This window comes from Nannobrachium achirus (assembly GCF_963921795.1).
Source record: "Nannobrachium achirus genome assembly, chromosome: 17".
NCBI lineage: Eukaryota > Metazoa > Chordata > Actinopteri > Myctophiformes > Myctophidae > Nannobrachium > Nannobrachium achirus.
In genome coordinates this window covers 35,113,888-35,134,014 of record NC_137824.1, presented here as the reverse complement: position 1 = coordinate 35,134,014, position 20,127 = coordinate 35,113,888, and the positions used below count along the sequence as shown (strand labels likewise).

General features: G+C 43.8%; 1 protein-coding gene across 1 annotated transcript; it reads right to left on the bottom strand.

The window, feature by feature from the left end:
• Positions 1-8,743: 8,743 nt before the first annotated feature.
• stc2a (stanniocalcin 2a) lies at positions 8,744-17,128 on the bottom strand (the record flags this gene model as incomplete). Its single annotated transcript, XM_080745535.1, has 4 exons — positions 8,744-9,173; positions 10,858-11,069; positions 13,632-13,774; positions 16,987-17,128. 4 exons carry the CDS (start codon positions 17,126-17,128, stop codon positions 8,744-8,746), a joined length of 927 nt encoding a protein of 308 aa, XP_080601661.1.
• Between the last annotated feature and the right edge of the window lie 2,999 nt (positions 17,129-20,127).

Sequence of the window (20,127 nt, the reverse complement as noted above, 5' to 3'; positions counted from 1 at the left end):
CGCCGAGCGCAGACCTGATCACTGCTGATACCTTATTGATGCCGGCCTCTGTTGCCATATCAACCTGCTAGCAGTAGGCTACCCTCCATAGGTTGGGTGGGTTGTTGTTTAGGTCAGCCAGAGGCTGGTTTTGTTGTCACTCAGCACAGGCATAAGGCTTTCCCCCTCAAAATATAGGCCTATATTCTTCTTACAAGGTAGAGAAGCGATTACCAGATTCAAACCATGACATGACCATTAGGTCTGTTGAAATTCTTTATCAGGAATAAACCCCTTGAGATGCAGCATCCCGTTTTCGAGGGGAGTCATATACAGCAGTACAATATACTAAGACGCCTCAGGGCGACAAGCGACCTAGGTCGCGCCATGTCTTGGCCATCTGGCCAGTGATGTACAGTTTATCGGACCAGTTACCACATGGAGACCCCTGGTACCCATATATGGAGATCCATGTACTGTATATGGAGATATGCTGTGAGAGCCCAAACATGCTTACTTATTCGTTGTGTGAAAGACCTATGACAATGACATCATACAATCCCTTTTATGCCCATACATGGAGATCCCTGTCTGTAGAACCAACCACACAGATATGGGCTGTCTTGGCCATCTGTCTTGGCCATATATGGATTCTGCTAGTGTGGTATGTGGCCGATGTGGCCTCCATATATGGGCATTCCCATATGAAGTCCTGTTATATGGGCTTCATATTGACAACATCAGGGAACTCCATTTATGGGCATAAAAGGGATTCTGTTAGTGTGGTAAAACTGTTAGTGTGGTAAAAAAAAATGTACACTTCCAGACAGGCAGACGGACGGTTCACATACTAAACTGCGACCTTCGGGCCCACAATAAACACATAAAAAAAACTATAGGGCCTATATCAACCAGACCAAAACACATATACTCTAAGGCTAAGGCTAAGCAAACACAAAAGGATGGATAATTTGTTGAGTCAAATAATATTGTCATTTCTGATGCTAGCTTTTACATATACACTCTCCCCCCCTCCCCCTCCCCCCTCCCCCCTCTCTCCCTCTCCCTCTCTCTCTCTCTCAAATCGTAGTTTCAGGCAGAAAGGTTCAAGTCAATTCGTTGTCAATGAGTGGGGAGACACTACCACCCAGTGGTCATTTGCCATCACTACACATAGAGATCGGGTGGCAGTCAAAGGTGTCCAGTATTATTAGGTTGTGCAGGGTAGCAGTGGCAATGTACTGATCTTCAGTTTATTTGATTGATAATGGCATGGTAAGTCGTAGAGTTTGGTCCAAGGCAGTGATCAGGTATTATACATACTGTATAGTATATTATATTATAAAATATGTATAGGCCTATGTGCATTCATTCACCCATTAACCTTTAGACACATATGGAAAACCATAAGGATGTGTGTGTTTTAAAATTACATATTTGGACAATCCAATATTAAATAGGAGCAACATTTAGACATCTTCTCTGCAAATCATAGCGCTGTCTAAATGTTTAGCATGGCAATATACACCGTTGGGGCAGCAGCTCATAAAAACCGACACCCTCTACTATGGAATTACACACAATCCAGAGCCACTGACGTAAACGTTTAAGCCCTTCAATACGGTGGATATTTCCAGTCCTTGAAACTTTAAACACACTGTCAGCATGGAGGTGGAAAGTCAAATGAGAATGGGGTGTCTCTTCACCTCTATGTATACCTGAGATGGCTGGGCCTTCTCTGTTAACCTGCAGAGGCCTTATGGACTGTGGTTTCTCTCTTTGCTGCCGTGCAACCTGGCTCATCATTCATGACACAGTAGGCACATTGAATTATAATCTGCTGGTTTCACAAGGCCTCTCTTCAATGATGTGTGGCAACATGACTGGTGTCATGTGCTGTGTGTGTGTGTGTGTGTGTGTGTGTGTGTGTGTGTGTGTGTGTGTGTGTGTGTGTGTGTGTGTGTGTGTGTGTGTGTGTGTGTGTGTGTGTGTGTGTTTGTGTGTGTGTGTGTGTGTGTGTGTGTGTTAAGTAGACCTACAAACCTACAAGTAATACAAGTATTACTTGCAAGTAAACGTCTTGAATTCGAAAAGTACTTGACTAAAAGTACAAAAGTATTGGTATCAAAATGTACTTAATGTTTTCAAATGTAGAAAATGTATAAAAATCTTTTGAAAATAGACGATCTACAGGCTTGTAGATCTGCTATTTTCAAATGGCCGAAATGTAAATAGGGCTGAATGGTTAATGTATGTTTTGTAATAATGATAAAAATCTACAAAGTAACTAACTTGTTCTAAAGTTTTCAAATAATTGTAGCGGAGTAAAAGTACAATATTTGACTGTGAGACTTAGTGGAGTAGAAGTAAACTTATTGAAAATTGGAAATACTCCAATAAAATACATAATACCTCAAAATTGTAGAGAAAGAAGATAGCAGGGGCGCTACTGGTATCCCTCAAACCACCGGTGCTCATGAAAGGGAACACAATGAGGACAACATGTGCCACAGACAGAGGCACACAAATCCAGGTCCAGGCACTGGGAAGAAAAACATATTTTTTCAAACCTCAATCCATATAAGGACAAGATTGTGTGGAGGGGAAGATATATTGATGACATTGTTTTTTTTCTTCTTCTCAGGCTCAGAACAAGAGCTTCTAGACTTCCATGCTTATGTGAATAGTGTTAATGAAAATCTGAAGCTGACCTTGGAATATGACCATCAAGCCATTAACTTCTTGGACTTAAGGATCTCAAAGGATGACCAAGGATACCTTGCACCTCCATCTTCAGAAAACCAACTGACCGAAATACTATTCTTCATGCAGTAAGTTTTCACCCCCCATGGCTTGTCAAAAACATCCCTTATGGTCAAATAGGCCTACAGAGACTGAGGCGCATATGTGATTCTGATCAGGATTTCCAGACTCAGTCTGTGGCCATGCAGCAGCGGTTCAGACAGAGAGGGTATCAGCAGCGGACTCTCGATGACAGGCTCATGACAGAGCCATGTCACTCGACAGAAGAAATCTGCTCACTCCCAAACCACAACAAGAGCACTGCACACAGAAACCTTACTTTGTCACTTGTTACAGTAAAGAAGCTCTTCAGATCAAACACATCATTAATAAAAACTGGGACATTATTGAAAGTGATAGTTCTCTACGGGAGATATTCAGAGAACCCCCTGGTATCAGTTTTAGAAGGGCCCCGACCATCAAAGGTCAGGAGTTACCTTCCTGCTCACAAACCTGACACATGGCTTCGCCGACCTACGGGCAATTTTTGTTGTGGTCACTGCAATTATTGTACAAACATGACACTTTCAAAGATGTGTTTAGCAACAAGACATATCCTATCACAAGCTTTATAAACTGCAACACCACCCGCATGTTGTGTATCGACTTGAATGCACTTGTGGTTGCTTTTGTATACGTAGGTCTTACAAAAAGGAGACTGCGTGACAGATTATATGAACATAAGTATGCTATTCGTTCTGCCAATATGAAGTACCCCATGGCCAAACATTATATTGAAGCTCAACATGGGAGTGATGCAACGCAACTCTAAGAGTGTCTGGTATTGAAGTCATCAGCTCTGATACCAGGGGTGGGGATAAAATCAAACGCCTCAAACAAAGAGAGGCATACTGGATTTACACCCTCAAGGCTACTTATTACCCAGGTCTCAATGAGGACTTTGACCTCTCATCATTCTTATAATTACTGCTTTCTAAAATATTACATTGTAAACATATTTTTATTTGTTTGATTTCCCTTTTTGTCCATGGTTTAAAGTTAAATATTTAAAGTTGCTTTGATAACCTACTCAACTGAGTTCCTATATATGGTGTATCTGTAACTTATGATTCAATCAAGTTGATTGTTTAACTGTTGTATTGTACACTGGTTGCCCTTTAATCCTCAGTCTATAACCATGGTAAAGTTTTTTTTTAACAGACTGTAGGTATGCCCTGCTTTTGTGCTTTCATTCATAAGTAGACAACATGTGTAGGATGCCACCAGGGGGCCTGTAGGCTGCAGACTGCAGGTCCTCTCTGTGGACACACCTGGTAGGCCTAAAATTAGGCCTACATTTTGTCTTTATTCAGTAACACCCTGAAGAAGGCGTTTCCCGAAGCGCGTTGGTGTGCGTTATTTTAATGTTCTATCCCATTAATAAATAAAGGCCTTTTATTACTAAATCCACCTGAGTGCCTGGACCTGGATTTTTGTAGCCTGGCGGGGCCCGACGTTATCTGTGTTCATTCCTTCCACAGTATAACGTCTGGCCTTTGGCCTATTGGCAGCTTGAAAAGTGGGCGGGAGTACTTGCCTTGACAGACAGACTCCTCTAACCAATCACCATCTCTCAGCCAGTCGGAAGAACGGCAAACAAACACGTCTTTTCGGCCGATAAACTCCACTAGCGCATCCTCCGTGTTGCTTTTTAATTGTTGTAATTGATTCCAACTCTGAAATAACTGCACTTATTGGTTGTTTTATGGTTAGAGCGTTAACTGTTACACTTTTTGCATCGCGAGGGCAGCCATTGTTGTTTTGAAAATGCTGCAGCCTGCAGCATGCATCTACGTCACCGTCTACACATGGACCAATCAGGGAAATCTTTTCACTTGTTGTCAGGAAGACTACGTTTGTTGTGCGGAAGCATAGTGCGGAAGCAGTCACTGATTGGCCCCGATCAGAGAATAATCGGTATACTCGCTGCCAATCAACGGAAGTCCAGACGTTATACTGTGGAAGGAATGAGTGAGTGAACGCAGATGACGTCGGGCCCCGCCAGGCTAGGATTTTTGTGCCTCTGTGGCACATTTTGTCCTCTTTTGCTCACCTCAAAATAGTACTTAAGTACACCACTGGTGTGTATGTGTGTGTGGGCGGGGGGGGAGGGGGGTCACTTATATTCCATTTCTAATCATCTTTTACTGGTGTTTGATGAAAACTTGAAGTATTAAAACATTACGATGAAAGACACAAGTTGTACAGAATACAGACAAAAAAAAACCTTTTAATGATTAGAAGATACATGTGACTTCATGAGTCCAAACACTTTTTAAGTACTGTATGCCCCAATGTCTTACAGGCGAGTTACAACGTCGTAGACCATGTTCTGTATCCCAAACTGGTGAAGATAGGGAAGTCCATGTGCATAGAAGAAGGTCAAGAAGTAATGCAGCGATGGAATACCGAAAATACAGATTACATGGATAGTTTAATTCCCTCTGAACACAAAAATAACAAAAAAATAATAATCATTCAAGCCACTACAGTATTACATTAAACCTAAAAATGATAGAAAGCTGAACAGATTGTCGATTTTACAAACTTACAGTACATTCTCAATAGGATTAGCTTATGTCTTGTAAATTGTGGCGGGACGTCAAAGGAATCCCAGCTTTCAAAAACTGAATATAGAACAGAAAGATTACATCAGCGGCCAACAGCGTTCCTTAGGTCAGACGGCCTAACTGATGGTTTCCGACCCCCGGGGTTCCTAAAAGTCTCCCTGTGATCGGAAGAAAAGCCTGGTTAAAACCTTATCATACTGTGTATATACATACAAGAAAACAAAGTGAAAACCTCTTAGTGGAGCCAAAGAAGAAAAAATAAGAAAAAGTGAGTGCATCTCCAGGTTGGTTTCGCTTGCTCAGAGTGCTTTACAACAATTAGTGTGATATCATCATTGTCGGGCAGAAACCTCGTATCTCCAAGGTTTAAATTTGTACCTTTTCTCATCAAGTAAAGCCCTGCTTCATCACACAAGACTGTCGCACAAAACCCATGAAAATAGCAGATCTACAAGCACACAACACCTCGCGACATACAAGGTTTCCACCCGACAAGGACAATATGCTTTTCAAATCGTCTCCCGAAGCTACAAAGCATGTGACTGGCCTGATATGGTCAGATGCCCTCGTCTATGTGGGCCCGAAAGAGGAGGAGAACAAGAGGAGTGGGAGGAGGGAGAGAAAGACGGAGCGAGTCGTCCCAAAAACCATCGAGTGGAGCTCTCTCTCTCTCTCTCTGCATCTGGTGTCCTCTGCCTCTTTCTGTGGCAGGCTCTTGGCCGAGGCCCAGAGGAATTCTCTGGTGGCCTTGGTAAATATAACATTTAGAATAACAGCTCCAAAGCCCCTGTGTGTAGACTTAACCCAGTTCCTGGGCCCTTGCTGTGCTGCCTGCGGCTCTAGTGGGGGTGGGTGGGGGGGTACGGAGCATTGCCTTCTTGTCTATCCTGACCTAGGTAAGAGATCCGGAGAAATAAAGGCTAATTTAGAGAGAAGGCCAGGGATCGGATAGGATCGGGAGGGAGGGAGGGCATCTGTGATGCCTCTTGCTTTGGCCACAGGAACACTAGAACAGAGTTGCAAAAGCTGTTCTTGTGAGAAGAGTTCAAGCTGGTCCTAAGGAGCAAGTGGGGAAACAGTGTTCCATTTCCGCACAGTGTTAAGTTGATTAAGCTGAAACAATCACGGCGCTGCAAGTAATCAGCCATGTGGCGTGTTTAAGGTCCTGTCCGGAGCTCAGGATCGCTCAACTCCAAGATCCCATGACAGCAGCTCCGATGACCTTGTTTCAACCCTGAACCTTCAGCTATAGCAGCACAGCCCAGGAATCCAACAGACAATTATACCAAAGTGCAAGATCTAAGACTTTTCATGGCTCAAAATCAACGTAAAAAAAATTGTTCTACGTCTATTGAAATCTTGATTTCAAATCTCCCCGCCCGACAGTATTGTCCATTGACTTGAAAATCACAGAGAAAAGGTCACTGTGGACACCAACAAGTTTAGGCACCATGATGTGTGTTATATCTGAAAGAAGATGGAGGATTTGTGAATGTGTCTTAACACCAAACCTTGTACTACTGCAACTGTGCATTCTCTCTTTGCTGCAATACACTGCTAGCAACAAGCGATTGAAGAGAGAAAAACATGTCTTTAAACAAAATTCACATATTACTGTGTTACTGGGCAATACAATCAATATTTGTGACCATGAACAACTCTCAACTAACGCTACGGATACCGCAGATGACTATAGCATTAATCCACAATGTCAAGAAAGTTCCCAAAGCAGTTCCATATTAACAATGTATGTGCTGTTGACTTTTTACACTCAGAGTGGTAGTTGGAGATTTAAAAAACAAATGGCATAAATTGAATAGCATTATTATGAGTTATTAAACAGAACATTTATCCATATGCCTGGAGAACTAACGAGGCATATGGATATGTGTATATGTGTATGAACTAAATACACCTTGTAATCCTGTTTTAATTTGAAGCAAAGTATTTTCAACATAATCTCCAGATACAGTATGGGTTGTTTTAGAGGTGGACTAATAGATGGTTTGAAAACATTCCTTCCAATCATCGGTGGTCATTTCTCTTGTTGAGAGAGATGTGTCAATGTGCACTCAGTTTGTCACCAAACTGCCCTAAATCAGAAAATGTATCAATATGTGAATCGTCTTTCAGAGCGGAGTTTCTCTTGATGAATGTACAAGTTTGTTGGCTTCTTGGCGATAAAAAAAAAAAAAAAACCTCATGCACTGCAAGTCATATGTGCCAGAACTGGACTTCAAACCTGTACAATTTGTATTTAATCATCAAGTATCTAGAATTATAATACACATTCCCACTTGGAAACAACTAACGTTGTACTGTATGTTACATATCTACACGAACGATGTTTGATGGGTGCGACGACAGAGAGCACACCATACACTATATCATATATAGCATATCAGTATTGCATAATATGGTAGCTATATTTATACATGTTTATATAAATATAGATAAGTATATTTCTATGTACATTTTGATATTTAAACATTGCATAAAGAATAAAATAAATAATACAAACATAATCAAATCCCACAGTAAGTAAGATTTGAGAAATGCTATATTAGAGCCAAAATAGACCTACTGATAATCATGGTAACAATTATTACTATTCAATAATGAACGAAAACAAAACAAAACAAAAATGTGGCCTTACAATGTGGAGTAACAGTATCCGCTACACCACATTTACCCTGCAAGTTGACCATTTTGGGACCGCTGGAATGACTGGAGACCAGGAATACAGACAGACATGTCCTTTAGCTCAGTCTGTCCGGAAAGTAAGTGTGTGTGTGTGTGTGTGTGTGTGTGTGTGTGTGTGTGTGTGTGTGTGTGTGTGTGTGTGTGTGTGTGTGCGCGTGTGCGTGTGTGTGCGTGTGCGTGTGTTTTAACCACCTTAGCCCTATTTTTAAAATATAGTTAAAAAAAAGATGAAGACTTTTGATCATTTTCACCTATAATCAATGACATGCCCCAAAATAGGGATGTAGAAAGTGGTTAAATGAATGTGTGTGGTCGGTGTATGCTTGGTCGCACACACACACACACACACACACACACACACACGCACATTCACCCATGCACACACACACGTGCATACCGTAGTGCAGTGGTTCTCAAAGTGGATTCCAGGGACTCTGTGGGTTCCATTAGGGGGGGTCTAAATTGACTCATACAAGTCTGTAACTCTGGCAGTGTACCAATGGACCCATTTGGTTCCATTTGTACACTGTCAGAGTTAAGGGGGAGACCTTGAAATTAGAAAGTTTGAGAAACACTGCCGTAGTGAACCTGTGAATGCCGTGTACAGGGGGAGGGTTCAATGGTGTCGGGGCCTCAACCGGAAAGGGGGGAGGTGGGTTGGGGGTGGGGGGGGGGTTCTGTGTACGTTTTCACCTCCGGATGTCGGCGGTGGCCTCGGGGTCCTCCTGCTCGGCTGCCACCCCGGCGGGACCCTCGGGGATCTGACCGCGCCGCGGCCCGCCCTGACCGCCGCGGCTGCGGGGGTGGGCGGCGTTAAAGCCGCCCTTGCCGGGCTTGTTGTCTTTGTCGTTGCCGCCTTGCCGGGGGGGTCGGACGTGCTCGGGCTCGTGGTGGGAAGGCGGCTGGGGCGGCGGCGGGGCTCCTCCCGCTCCCGGGCGGCGGGGGTCGGCGGCGGCAGCGGGCCCGGCGGGGGACGGGGGGGCGAGGGAGGAGCAGAGGCTCAGGCTGTCGCAGAGCGCCCCCCAGTTCTGCTCGCACTGCAGCCGCACGCTGCGAGTCAGCGCCTCTTTCACCTCCTCGCCGCAGCCCAGCAGGATGTTCACCAGCTCCACGTACGGACTGCATGGGGACGGGACAATATGAAAGTTTCATATCACGATGATTGGGACAAAAGTAATCTCAATTTACGATATTATCGCGATAGTCAAAATCGTCGCGTTGTGAGCTTGTAGATCGGCAATTTTTTGGCAAAGACATTTGAAAGAGAGTGAAAAAAAGACTATCGTATTTTTTTATCACGATAAACGATATCGCTTATCGTCCCATCCCTAGTGCGGACTGGACGGAGAGGGAGAGAGAGAGAGAGAGAGAGAGAGAGAGAGAGAGAGATGCGGGTCGCATTCAGTGACGGGACGCTTCATCGTGTTGATGACACTTTCCACCTGGCATTTTGGGCATGTCGGTAATATACAAAATGTTTTATTTTTTATTTTTTAAGATGAGGTGCCATGATTTTTTTCCCCCTAAAACATGATGATCATTATGATTATACCAGATTCTTTCCAAAAAAAGTGTACAGAAAGAGTTAAATTATGTTTTTATGTGGCCACACCCGCCAGTTCTTTAGGTATGCCTGGTTGTCAGGTGGGTGTTAACCCAGCTGAGGTTAGCCACGCCCACAGTGTTGGGTGTATGGTAAAAGGGGATTCTTTTATGATGTCATTAAATCAGTGTTTTAATCAGGCCTTTTTACTCAGAGGCTTTCAGCTTTCAGGAAGAAACCAAAGATACACAGGGATGGCAAAGTTGCACATTAAAACCATACCCGGTGCTCTATTAGAGTAATGTTAGCTTTGGAATGGCTCGACGGATTAACGTGAGGTCTTTTGTCGGCAACGCCGCTGTGTGTGGATGTGCACGGATGTGCACAATCTTACTTGAGATGGATATGTTGTGACTAATTTTAAAAGGTAAGAAAACGAAAAATAGCTGGGAGCTGGCTGGGTCAATTTGGGTCAGCTTTTATTACTTTGGGTCCTGGGTCTGTTTATCATTATGTGTTATATCCGACTGGATCAGAGAAGATCCGTACTCAGCGCTGATCAAGAGATAAAAATATGAAGTCCTGATTAGCCTGACCAAGGATCAGATTGCTCCACCTCAACATAAGGCGGAAAAATGTTTATCTCGCATGCATGCCAGGCTGACAGCTGAATTTCAACTAGTGAATACCACCATGGGATCAATGAAAGGTGCGTGTCATGGATTCCCTCTTCGAGGTGAAAACATGCAATATAATTTCAATATCTCTTATTGTTGGCTGCTATGTCCATATACTGTAATACCCAACAGGTTCTGTAACATCTCGCAACTAATCGGATCTCTGAACAGATTTCGTGGGTCCATTAAGGTTCAAGTAATTGTTGGACCATGTGAAGAGCTCTAGTTCAGGCAACATCAACGCAAAGACTTGACTTCCAGGAGGGAAGTCAAGTCTTGAATGTGTGCAACAAGGAAGCAGCAAAGACATTATTTACTATTCTTGCCCTATCAGGACGCAATACGAACAGCGCAGAGTTGGCTCAAGAGACCTTCACAACGTTCGGCGCGGCAACTCGCTCGCTTTGGCTCGCCTCTCGTGACTCAAGTTCACTTGAGACGTCACGCCTCTGTCGCGGTCAATAACTATACTTCATCAGCCAAAGCAGCGAGAGTGGCACTTCCGTGTTGAGTGTGGCCTATGTTCAGATCCATGTAGGAAAAACATACTGGCGGTGTGTAGACATGGGACCTGGTCACTTACCCTTTGGGGAAGAGGTCTTGGAAGTGGATCATCTCCACCATGACGGCAACGTTCTCCTTAGCAGCGGAGCAGAGGTTGTGCTTGATGTAACACTCCCGTTGGAGCTGGAACACCATCTCCTTGATGGACACGCACTTCCTGCTTATACAGCTGAACTTGTGGCGAAGGCCGTGGGCCATGCACTTGAGGGCATCCTTGATGAAAGATTTTCCCTGTGCACGCGCACACACACGCACACGCACGCACGCACGCACGCACACATGCACGCACGCACACACACACACACACACACACACACACACACACACACACACACACACACACACACACACACACACACACACACACACACACACACAGCTCCATTAGGTAGGGCCTGAAACAAGCATGAACTGAATGCGAGTTGAACCTGAAGATAAACATTTTAGCATACATGGATGATGTTTTTTGGTACTAGGGGAAATGTTCCTGTTTATTGCTGAGTATATGTGTAACATGATATCCCTTTCTGCAGTGCAGAATCCCTTAGTTCGGGGAGGATTCCCCTTTGCATGAGGGGTGCATGTTTCTTTCCCCATGTGAGAACCCGGATTAGAATCTTAGACTGTAGAGAAAACTTGGACTAAGGGAACGATGGCGTCACCCATTGGTTTCTCCGGAGCGTAAATTAAGTCTATTTAGCAAGCATGTGCATGCCGCCATCTTTCTACATCCTGTCCTGAGAATAGAAATGGTACCAGCATTCTATTGGTTGGGACAGAGCGGGGGGTGGGTATTGGTTGGGAGTTTGTCAATCAAGTTAGCCACGCCCCTCATACGGCATATGCTATTTTATCATCAAATTTAAAATACATGCATGGGACCATAATCTAACAAAACTCATATCATGGTGATTGAAAGAAGACTTCAAATAGTGACTGGAAGCATAAAATATTTATGACAATGGTTATAAAATAAAGTGAAACAGCTAAACTAGCGGCTGTTCATATGAACTTTCTCTTGAAGTCTCTGAACCGTTTCCTGAGAGCTCCCTTGTAGAGAGCGCTGCCGCCATTGCCATGGTGTAAACCGCAGCCAGTGGTAGTAAAATTATTAAAAATGGGAAATACTCAACATTTTACTTAACTACAGTACTTAAGTAAATGTAGGCTACACGTTACTTTACAATACTGTTTACACTGCAGAAACAGCGGCAGCGCCCTCTACAGGGTGTCGCTCAGGAAATCGTTCTATATTGCCTCAACTATGATACTATGCCCTTGATTAGAATCCAGGTGGTTGCATTAGGGCCTCTCCCGGATATGATTTCCAGGTTGGGGGGATGACAGTAGTCGAGTAACCCTGTCTGAAGTTGTCTCATATGCTCAGACTTCACAACCGAGAGTCTGAATCACAAGTCAGTATGTGTCAGTTTTTTGACAGAAAAAAGGTTCAGGGAACTCTCTGACTGGAAGGTGATATAGGGTGCGATACTTAACCACTTTTCAATAGTTGTGCCATATGTTAGTTATCTAGTCTCGTGTTGCCAGATGATGGAAGATCTCTGACTATCAATACATCTGGTGACATCTACATTCATTGAAGTTCATTGGACGGTTGCAGAATTCATTCTGCAAAGATCCATTTCTCTGTATCTCTGGATTGTTTCCACCCAGTCTTTTGTCACTACACTGACTTTGGACAAAGGAAGATTGCCCTTTGGTTGAGAAGCACATTTTCATCACGGGTTTGAATCCAGGTTATTAAACGGTTGAGAAAGCGTAGATGTTGTATGGGTGTAACGCAAAAGATATAGGGTGATCAAAGTATGCGTTTAATTACATTGACAAATATCCTGTCACTCAATCAAATCAGATAAATTCAAGCCGTGGAGAGGCACGTTCCTAGTATGTATAGGCCTGACAAACATCTTGAGACTCAGTCAGGCCTGGCTCAGTGAGGCAGAACCACCCGTATGAAAGAAGAGCTGCTCGGGCCCATGGCCAGCTGGCTACGCGTGACCCTAGCTGCACACCTTCCAGGCCAACGAGAGTGTTCTGAACTCCATGAGAGAGAAAAAGAGATTGTGAAGCGTGAACGTATACTGTTTTGAGTGTGTGTATACTGTAGACCTACCTGAAAAGAATGTCTATATGCACTGTATCTCTAGGTTCTGCAGGGGGCAAATGCCACAGATGAATAGTACAGGCACATTGACTTTGACTGCTGAAGAACATTTTTGATAGATAAAATGGACAAGTGGCATTCATCCGCCCTCAATAGGGGATCTGTATAAGGCTAGAATGCGCCTGTGCACACTTGGAATCACAGAGGACCCAGCCAGCCGAGTTCTTGATCCCTCTGCAGTCAGGGAGGCATGTGTCAATCCATTAAGTCTAGAACAAGCTGGCTCTGTGAAGGCTTCTATCCTAGAGTTGTGTGCACCCTAAATACCTTGATGTGATGACTAGACACCAGAATTAGAATCAACTTCATTTGTCGCATCACAGGTTTGCAGGTGTAAAGAAGTGTGTGAATTTCATCTTATCGCTGTCTTTGCACATGCGGAAATGTTTCCTATGTTATCTTAAATTTCTTCTTGTATTCCCTCCCACTAACTAGACCATCTGGACCAACTACCAGGGTGTACTATTGTTCTATAATGTAAGTGACGTGCAGTTATATGCATTTATGTGCTTGCTCTCACTCACACACAACATACACAGACGTGTACGCATGTGCGAGCGTGTGTGAGCGCAAGTACGCAGTACGCACGCACACGCACTGTACATTACCTGGGAGTCAAACTTGCCGGCGTTGTGCAGGAAGGTCATGCAGATCTCCTGTAGTCCTCGTATCTCACAGGAGTTATTCTCAAAGCACTCGAACACGCCACAGCCAACATCCCCCGCGCTCACCAGGCAATGTTGGATCTCAGCTGCAAAGAGGGAATGCATTGCAAAATTCATTTAACTTGGGAGTGTAAAATGTGACCCTTATAAGAATCAATCTGCCACATGGGAGCGGCGTTCATCATCATCATCATTTCACTCTGAAGACAAAGGGGCGTGTTGACACCATTAGCATGTTACAGTAGCGGGCTATCGTCGACAGAAGACAAAAACGACATTAGCGCAGTGTTTGTTCCACAAACGACAAAGTTGATCCGTCACGTACTGACGCAGAGAGAGAGAGAGAGAGAGAGACAGATGTGTCTCTCCTGTCTTCGTGGTGAGCTGCCATCTGTCACAGATACACCTAGCAGGAGAGAGGGGGAGACAGAACTCTGGCTTCCCGAGCCGAGGGGTTTCTGCAGGGGAACACTCGGTGATAGAGATACAGTATTACTGTGTCATTCTGCGCCAGAATCCATCTGCACCGCCTATAACATTGAACAAGGAGGATGGTGCATTGCAGATACGGCCCTAGACTAACTTGTGGAGGAAAATACAAAGGCTGCCATTCCCGTCAATTCTTTATGAAATGTGCATCAACAAGTCTCTCATTACAGCAGTGGCACACGGCGCTAGATGGCACAGTGAAGATCTGTGTCGACAGCAGCACTTTGAAGGAGGCAATATGCATAATACTTCAGTGCGTGAGAACAGCTCGTGCAAACCTCTTTTTTTATTTCAGGAGGACTGTGAGAAACAGTAGGGAGGACTCTCAGTTACAATAACAGAACAGAGAAGATGCTGATATGTAGCAATGTGACAATGTATCTAGCATATGATGCTGCCCGAGTGTAGAATGGCACTGTGCTGCCTAGCTTTCTGCTGTAGCCAATGGAATACAGGAATAAAACAAATGATAGAGGACTAAAATGAATGAGAGAGAGACTCCTTCTTTTTCAACCCCAAATTGTAGTTTGACAGTATGCATTAGGAAACGTGTTGTCCATGGACGTTGTGTCCCCTGACAAACCCTTTTTAAGAGAACACACGAGATTTCGCATTGTGTGTTGGCCAAGTAATGGCCTACATACAAGTCCTACTGTCTTGTGAAGAATATGAACATTTTAATTGAATGTTGACTCAAGTGTGACATTGTGCCGTGACTGGTATTACTGAGAAATGTGCAGAGGAGAAATAGAACAGGGTAGAATATTTTCTGTAATAAATTGACTCCACACGAACAACAGCCATGGGTGAGAACAAGTTATTGGTTTGACTTGGTCAGAGCAAATAAGGGATTGTCTGTGATTTATTTGAGAAATGACGGTTGTCAACAAAGGGCCTCTGTTGGGGGCAGTGGTGAGAGGAGGGAGGGAGGGATGAGGGGCTTAGACACTGAGTTGAACATGAGTAAGTGCATTTACTCAAGTAGCCAACTGTTTGTACTCAAGTACAATTTTGAGGTATTTTTTACTTTACTGGAGTATTTTCAGTATAATTCTCTTTCACTACATCTCATCTCAGAGGCAAATGTTGTACTTTTACTCCACTACAATTATTTGACAACTTTAGTTAGCCTACTTTGTAGATTTTGGTTAGTAGACTATGACAAACACACATTGACCACTCAAACTTTGGATGTCTTTGTATCATGCTTTGTCAATTTATCGTGTAGATTTGTATACATTTTGAAAACTTGTGAAATTGTACATTCAGCACAATGAATACTTTTACTTATCTACTTTAATTAGTATATTTACAGTATTACTAATACTTTGTACTTTTACTCAAGTACATTTTGAACACTGCAGGACTTGTCTTGTATACTTGTAACTGAGTATTTCTCAGCATGTCAAAATATATGAGTAGCAGCTTCTTCTAACTCCCATCACTGTTAGGCACTGAGTTGAACTTTAGTAGGCTACGGCAGGAAAAGTGAGCCGCTGTCGGCGGTGCTTGTGTTGGCATCACGGGAATGTGCTTGGATCGTACGAGCTGGCCGCAACGTGCATTGAATTACACAGAGGTGTTACCAGGGACTGCTGTGAGAAAAAAAACTGCCTTGGAGTATTGGCGTGGAAACAGATTATAACGCTGCTCTTAATCATTTACGCACAGCATGGTCGGAGTCATTTCACTTTTAAATCTCAGTGTGGGGAATTAAACTGCAGCCAGGAATCCTTACTGGTGCTTTGGTGAGCCAGCTGAGCAGTGGCCTGAGAACGTTTGTTGTCTTAATAGCTGGCATACATATATTGTAAAATCAATGTTAATTTAACTCGTACACTATCCGAGTTACCCATAAGGGTCCATTTGGTTCCTAACTATCATTTAGCTGAGGACCCTCAGGAAATCCCTCAAGGACGCCTGGGCGTCCCCAGACCCCAATTTGAGAACCACTACACAATATCATAAACTTCCATCAGAATTCGTTTCAATGCATGGATGAACTGAGCATGCATGTAGTATAATAGTCCTGTCAGCCCATTTATGTCCACAAATCTCCTAAAATACATTTCTATACCTCACATGCGGCAGCGCGTAATGGTGCGCATATGCACACACACACACACACACACACACACACACACACACACACACACACACACACACACACACACACACACACACACACCTAGATGCGTTACCGTATACATTACCTATTGCAGTTCTATTAATAGTTTACTAACATATTGGATTTCTGTCTGTGAGTATTTACAAGATATCGCCTTTCCAGTGAATCGAAAAGAGGGGGTAATAAGGCGCACATTAAGGCCGGTATTTAAGTTTAGAACGGCGAGATCGGTCGAACGTGTTTCCCTGCACGGATCTGCTGCCACGGGAACACGTGTGTGTGTGTGTGTGTGTGTGTGTGTGTGTGTGTGTGTGTGTGTGTGTGTGTGTGTGTGTGTGTGTGTGTGTGTTTCAACACAAACCCCTGATAGCAGGCTACACGCTCGCGCGCGCGCACACACACACACACACACACACACACACACACACACACACACACACACACACACACACACACACACGCTTCATACACACACACACACACACACATATACACACGCGCGCGCGCGCGCGCGCACGCACGCACGCACACACACGTACACACACGCATGCACACACACACACAGGCTCAGGCAGCGACCCACATTACCCCCATGCAAGCATGCATGCATGCAAAAAAAAAAAAAAGCAGCCTAATAAATAAACGCCTCCGTCCCCCGTCCCCCCCCCCCCCTTACCTTACCTGTGTTCTGCAGAGAAAGGCGTCCTTTCTGGCTGGCCGGCTTCTCCGGGGGGCTGTCATGAACGTCGATATTATCCGATCCCACTACTTGCTCAAAAACTGACAAGACCAACAGCAGCGCTATAGACAATTTGACCAACATTCTGTTATTGTTTTGTATTATTTTTTTTTTCCTCCAAAAGTATCCCGATCGAAATGTTAACCCACGAATTCAGATCTCTCTCTCTCTCTCTCTCTCTCTAGTGTCTGATCTTGAGTTGTATGTGTGTGTATATGTGTGTGTGTGATCAGTGTGATCGTGTGGGCTCGGAGCGGCTGTGCTGTAGTGAGCGCTGCGAGCGGCAGGGATGCTGCCTATATCTCTGCCCTACCCGCCGGGTGTCAATTTAGATGAAGGAGTTAAGCAGGTGTTGTCAGTCGGGGGCTCCGCGACCAATCGGAGAGGCAGGCATCCACGTCCAAGGTTTAGGGGAGTGTCCACAGTGAAAGTCCCCCCCTCTTCTTTTTTTCTTCATAAATCTGGAGCAGTGGTTTTCAACCCTTTTCACATCAAGGACCATTATTTTATTCGGCGTTTGAGCCACGGACCACCTTTTAGCGAGATTTAGACTCTCAGAGTCGGACCCAAAACTTATAGAATAGGCTATTGTGTTGTCTTTGGATAGGATTTTGTCCACGATTCCGTATTAGGCTATTGTTGTATTGGTGTCATCATATAGAGAGATGACAGGCAAACATTGATCAAAATATCATTCATTATCAAGTATAGGCCTATGCAGCAATAGTAACTCTTGAGAGCGTAAAAATGAAACCAAATTTACATTTTACACTCTCTCAAGAGCTCAAGATCTATAAGAGTCCATTATACTTGGCCATCTCTCCATCATTTAGCTGAGGACCACCTGGAACCCCCCCAAGGACCACCTGTGGTCCCCGGACCACTGGTTGAAAACCACTGATCTGGAGCAATAACGAAATATTCACAAGTAGGCCTATAGCTCCAGCTATTATTTACAAGCCCATGCATATGATATCCATGGAATAATGATCAAGCCATGCGCTTTAATAGCTGTCAGCAATTATGTCCCAAGTCCTAGCAGATGTCTGTTATATATCTCTCCCGTTGGTTTACAATAAACCCACCGAGGAGTCATTAGGCTACAATAATAATTTACTGGTAGCTGCTTTCATTGTTGAGTGAGTTAGATTGGATGCGTTGCATAGCAGCTGCATCTGGGACGATATGGGGCGATTGTTTTTGCGGAAAATGGGTGAAGAGTCAGGAAGAAAGTCTGTTGTTCGTAAAAGGGAACATCGGGGGGTCTCTCTGCAAACACAATGCACACTTTAGTTCCAGACAATGAGGTTATAGCTAACCAGCATTACATGATCTAAGAATAGAGACCAACATTTGGCAGACGCTGGGCGCACATTTGGAGAAGCTTTTTTTCTTTTTCTTTTTTTTTTCTTCTTTTTTTTTGAACTGAGGATTCCAGAAAAGAAGAGATGGAAAAAATGCCCCAATGAATCTAAGTTGATCAGGCAGTTATGTCTGAGTGTCAATGCCATCCATGAAAGGAGGACAGGACCAGGGGCGTCAATTGGGTATGGCAGGGGTATCCCAGGGGGAGATTGAGAATACAAGTTACTTTAAAATAGAAATCCATGAATGTCTCATTGTCTATCTGTGCTGGTTATGTTGTTAAATTACATTAAAATAACTACAAAGGCAAAATGTAACAAGGTATTATAATTATATTCTCCACACTTTTATTCTCCCCATCTTGACAGAATAATAGTATATTCCCAGGTTCCGCAGGTCAGCTGCACAGGTGCAATTCATTATTGTTAATTGTGGCACGTTTACTATTTTATGTCAAGTTTAGCTGCACTTGAACAACTGTTCCAGGCTGCCATATCCAGCTGCAAGAAACCATTAGGGGAAAAATAGAATGTACTTCTTAAAATAAATGTATCATGCATGTTGCTAAGGTATGGCAACATGACTGCAGGTGTCATGTTGACACCAGTCATGTTGCCATACCTTACCTTTTTTTCTGAACTGACGCCACTGGACAGGACAGGAGATGGTTGGAATGGTAATGGACAGCCCGGATTGCATCACATCACTCAGTCAGGAGGTTCCCCCTCAATGGACAGCCCGGATTGCATCACATCACTCACCCCCCTCTGCGTGTACGTGCGCGTACTCTCGCGCAAGCGTTCATGCAAAGAAATAAAAGCAGGTGTGCGAGGGAGGGTGCGTGGCTGCGTGCGGACAGGCAGACAGACAGACAGACAGACAGACAGACAGACAGACAGACAGACAGACAGACAGACAGACAGACAGACGATGGTCTGTTATTGTTACAAATGGTGCAATTTATTGTCATAATTGTCCCTTTGTGTGATCGATTTGCCACGATGACATTTAGGCTATTTATCCTGAAACATTCTGGTGTCCAGAATTCTGGCATGGTTCTCGTTGGATTCTATCTATGTGTTTTATTTGTTTACCTTAGCTTATATATCTGGATATGGGCATAATGCTAAATGCCTGTAAAAGTTGTAAATTGTGTAGCCTGATGGTAAATTATAAATTGAAGCTGACTCCCATGCTGAATAACACAGGCTATATTTTGATTTGGTTTGATTGATAGAATACTTGATTAGAAGTCTGCATATAAGGTACAGGACAGGAGGCCTATGCAGTTCACTGATACACGGTCAACTAAAAAGGATAGAGAACACATAAGTTAGTAAAGTTGGGAAGTTTTGTTGCCCTGTCATTTTGTCCATTTTGGACCCCCAAATTTCCATGTGTACCAAATCACAAGAATGCGTGAATAAGATGGACTTATACTATCATCATGACATTTAAATATCCATCAAACTAAATTAAGTTATGCACCATGGAATGAGTGCTGGACAAGGCTGTGGGAGTGAAACAGAGAGGCATTTTAAAAGTTCCTAGAATTTCTACCAGACTCAGACATGGCGCAGACATGGCGCACAGTGTGCACAGTGTGCACTGGTGTAAAGTAACCAAGTACATTTACTCAAGTAGTCTACTCTACTGTACTTAAAGGGGAAGACCACCCATTTTCAAAATTGAACTATGTCATTAATATAACTTAGAGG